This window comes from Micropterus dolomieu, linkage group LG15 (genome assembly GCF_021292245.1).
Source record: "Micropterus dolomieu isolate WLL.071019.BEF.003 ecotype Adirondacks linkage group LG15, ASM2129224v1, whole genome shotgun sequence".
Classification (NCBI taxonomy): Eukaryota; Metazoa; Chordata; class Actinopteri; order Centrarchiformes; family Centrarchidae; genus Micropterus; species Micropterus dolomieu.
Window position 1 is genome coordinate 20,869,745 of NC_060164.1, and position 4,217 is coordinate 20,873,961.

Consider the following 4,217-nt stretch of genomic DNA (forward strand, 5'->3'; position numbering starts at 1 on the left):
GACCCCCCCCCCCCCCCCCCCCCCCCCCCCCCAAGGTGACCTACGCTATACTTTGGCCATGAACTTCAAATGCTGTTAGTAGTTTCCCCAGACAGACAACAATACATCTGTTATTGCTGCCTTTCCAGACATGCACTGACACTACTATTGGGAGCTGACCCTGAACTATTAAAACCTCTGATGATGCAGAAATGACACCCAAATGAATGTTGAACAAGTTTGAAATCCATGCTGGAATGAGAGCATAGAAAGGTGTACACAAACACACACATTTACAGCACGCACCGCTGCGCACATATGCATCAACATAATCAACAAGTCATTAAGCTGTTGTGATAGCAAGTGTGCGTGTTCACGCACCGGACTTTGGCTTCATTGTGAAGTGTGTATGAATGGCGTTCTTTAGCTGCTCGTTGTATTTGAGAACACCTGCCAGAGGAACCCTGGCATCACCGCTGTAGGCCGTCAGCAGAATCGAGGGGTAGCACTAGTTCATACAATCACAAACAAACACACACAGATGGTTAACCTATAGTTTCATTTTGGTGCTTAGTAAAAGTTATTTATAATTAATGGTGCTCTGTGTCTCTAAATCAACAATTCTAAAGCTTTCAGTGCATTCTCATTAAAAATAATCTCTCAGCGGGACATAACATAAGACTTAACAAGGAGAGCTCCTGGTCCTGTGTTGGACAGATGTTCTTGTTTTCAGAGAGAGACAGAAAATCACTAATAGAAACAAGTGCTATTCAAACACACACTCTGGACCAAAATGTGGGCCATGGGTTTTCAACGTAGTCTGAGTTAACCCACCAGAACAGGCCAATTTACATTGCAGAGCAAACTAAACTACATGGTAATCACATAATAGAATCTTCGTCACAGTAGAGATACCTGGAAAAAGCACATGCCAAAATGCATCCTCCATTCAATAGAAAGGGAAACTTTTAAAGTATGCAGTGAACTGAATAAAGGAAAACATTAGTGCAAGTAGTAAAGTATAAGGAAAACACCTTTTTTTGGTAAAGCCAATGCATGAAAAAAAAATAAAAGCGTCTACATTTTTTCCCTTTCTTCCTCCTTCTGCATACCTGAGGAGTAATGTTGTAAAGGGGACAGTAGGAGGAGATGGTGAGTCTGTGTTGTGGGTTTCTTACTGGGTCCCCCCATTCTTCTCTATCCTCCACAGTTAGAGGCAAACTGGGATCCTCCATAGTTCCCAACACATCCAGGAAAGGAGCCTGAACACAAGAAAAGGGATGACTTGGGAACTGTCTCTGTTTTAAGTTATCTCTTATGTGAGGCACTGTCTTGTAACAAGTAGGGAGACTATCCTTCAAACCCTTACAAATATCTGCTCTGTTAAAGTGTCGATGAGGTAGACACAGAGTCCCTAATATTCTTGTTCTTTAGACAGAAAAACTCTGAAAACAACACAACAAGACGCAAGCACACAAACAATTATTTAACATCATACCTGCAGCGTGACAGCCCGCATCATGTGTGGGTGTCTGTTGCACAGCGCTCCCACTGGCACAGCTCCGGCACTGCTGGCTGTAAGGGCAGTGAGCAAACGAGAGGAGACTCCTAAAGAGAAAAGGTGATGGAGACAGGCTTTGAGGTCCTCCACTCCTCTCTGCTTACCCTCCACACGAGCTTGTCTTTGCCAGGACAGACCCCGCTCTCCTCCACCTCTAAGGGGTGTAAAGGTAAAGAGCACAGATCACTTCAGGCCTCTACACACATTTCACAGCAATTTCCTGCTGCAGAACATCGACTTGTTTTGATACGTTACCTGATGTGGCAGTAGGCCAGAGCCCAGCCTTGCTCCAGCAGCAGCCTTTTTTCTGGGCAGAACTCCATGTTGAGATCTCTGCCATAAGCTCCGTAGACATGGACTAGTAGTGGGGTCTGTCTCAAACTTTCCACAGGTACTGTATGAAACAGTGTCACCGGCACCAAGGTACCATCCTACAAAGGAGCGGCAGAGAGACTGGTCTAGAAATGTAACGATTAGATGCTACTAAGTGTTAAATGATCTTGAAATAAGTCTTAGAAAGTTAGGTGTATGTCTGGAGGTGTATGTAGAAATATATGACAAAGCATGTACTTTTGAGGTTTTTTGTCTCTGATGGCTAGTTGCCAAAACAGCTTTATCAGTAGACACTTGAATGCATCTTATATGTCAAGTGTTCTCACTTGGTTGCAGGCCTCCAAGCGTGTGGTGGTATAACTGGTATAATCTTCGGTGCCTAATAAAAGCAGCCCATCTTCAGGGTATAGACAGTAGGACACTGGGGAGTGGACTGGAGATGAAATCAAGAACTCTAACACACCGCCTTGGTCTGCCAAGCCTGGTTTCTTGGTTTTGATGGCACAGGCCCAGGAGGGGAGCTTGGGAGTAAAGAAATAAGGGTGTAAGATTAATACATAAAAGCAAGATATGTATATGTGACCAAGTGTATATCTTATATATTATATACCGTGGTGTCCCCCAAGTGAAAATATCTGAAGTGGGTCCAAAGTGTCAATATTTTGTGTGGCCACGATTATTTTCTAGCACTGCCTTAACCCTCTTGGACATGGAGTTCACCAGAGCTTCACAGGTTGCCACTGGAGTCCACTTCCACTCCTCCATGACGACATCCCGGAACTAGTGGATGTTAGGGGTCGTTCTCATGTTGGAATACTGCCCTGTGGCCCAGTCTCCGAAGGGATGGGATGATTCTCTGCTTCAGTATGTCACAGCACATGTTGGCATCATGGTTCCCTCAGTGAACTGTAGCTCCCCAGTGCCGGCAGCACTCATGCAGCCCCAGACCATGACACCCCCACCACCATGCTTGACTGTAGGCAAGAGACACTTGTCTTTGTACTCCTCACCTGGTTGCCGCTACACACGCTTGACACCATCTAAACCAAACAAGTATATCTTGGTCTCATCAGACCACAGGACATGGTTCCAGTAATCCATGCCCTCAATCTGCTTGTCTTCTGCAAACTGTTTGCGGGCTTTTTTGTGCATTATCTTTAGAAGAGGCTTCCTTCTGGGACGACAGCCATGTAGAACAATTTGATGCAGTGTGCGGCGTATGGTCTGAGCACTGACAGGCTGACCCCCCACCCCTTCAACCTCTGCAACAATGCTGGCAGCACGTCTATTTCCCAAAGACAACCTCTGGATATGACTGCTGAGCATGTGCACCAAACTTCTTTGGTCGACCATGGCGAAGCCTGTTATGAGTGGAACATGTACTGTTGAACCGCTGTATGGTCTTGGCCAACGTGCTGCAGCTCTGTTTCATGGTCTTGGCAATCTTCCTAATGCCTAGGCCATCTTTATGTAATAATAATAATAATAATCATCATCTTTAATTGTAGAGCACTTTTCAAAAACAAGTTACAAAGTGCTTTAACAAATGTGAAGACAATAATACCCAAAAGACAATAATACAAAAACAATACAAGATAAAAGCAAGAAAACATTGAAAAGACTAAAATACACGTTTAAGATAAATATAAAATAAGTAAAATAGAATAAAATAAAAGGGATAAAATAAATCAAATAAGATCGGGAAAGGCTCTCCTATAAATATATGTTTTAAGAAGGGACTTAAAAGAGTTCACTGACTCAGCCGACCTGATTTCCTCGGGCAGGCTGTTCCAGAGCCTCGGGGCCCTGACAGCAAACTCTCTGTCCCCTTTAGTTTTCAGTTGAGACTCTGGAACAGACAACAGACCTCTGCCCGAGGATCTCAAGGTACGTGCTGGTGCGTATGGGACTAAGAGGTCAGAAATATAACAAGGAGCGAGGCCATGAAGAGCTTTAAAAGTGATCAATAAAATTTTAAAGTCAATTCTAAAACATACTGGGAGCCAGTGTAATGAAGCTAAAATAGGGGTAATGTGGTCATATTTCTTTGTTCTGGTTAAAAGCCTGGCAGCTGAGTTCTGGACAGTCTGGAGTCGATCAATAGATTTTTGGGTTAAACAGGTGAAAAGGCTGTTGCAATAATCCAGGCGTGATGAGATGAAGGCGTGTAAAATGGTCTCGGTGTCCTTAAAAGTTAACATAGATCGAATTTTTGCTATATTTCTAAGTTGATAAAAACATGATTGAACAAGCTTTGTGGTGTGCTGCTCGAAATTTAAATTACTATCAAACCAAACACCAAGGTTCTTTGCCACAGGCTTAATGTGATTTACTAGGGAACCAG

The 4,217-nt window shown here is 43.7% G+C and overlaps 1 protein-coding gene across 5 annotated transcripts in view; it reads right to left on the reverse strand.

Annotated features, from left to right (window-relative positions):
• prepl (prolyl endopeptidase like) overlaps window positions 1-4,217 on the reverse strand; it is a 16,653-nt gene that overhangs the window by 7,173 nt on the left and 5,263 nt on the right. For all 5 annotated transcript variants that reach the window (XR_006828271.1, XR_006828270.1, XR_006828269.1 and 2 more), the window contains exons 9-13: window positions 2,200-2,394; window positions 1,796-1,971; window positions 1,478-1,694; window positions 1,092-1,241; window positions 361-487 (exon numbers count right to left, since the gene is read on the reverse strand). Coding sequence is in view for 2 of the 5 variants with exons in the window: in XM_046070048.1 (XP_045926004.1) it covers window positions 361-487; window positions 1,092-1,241; window positions 1,478-1,694; window positions 1,796-1,971; window positions 2,200-2,394 (865 nt within the window). In the remaining 3 variants the exon portion in view is untranslated. The remainder of the gene's footprint in view (window positions 1-360; window positions 488-1,091; window positions 1,242-1,477; window positions 1,695-1,795; window positions 1,972-2,199; window positions 2,395-4,217) is intronic.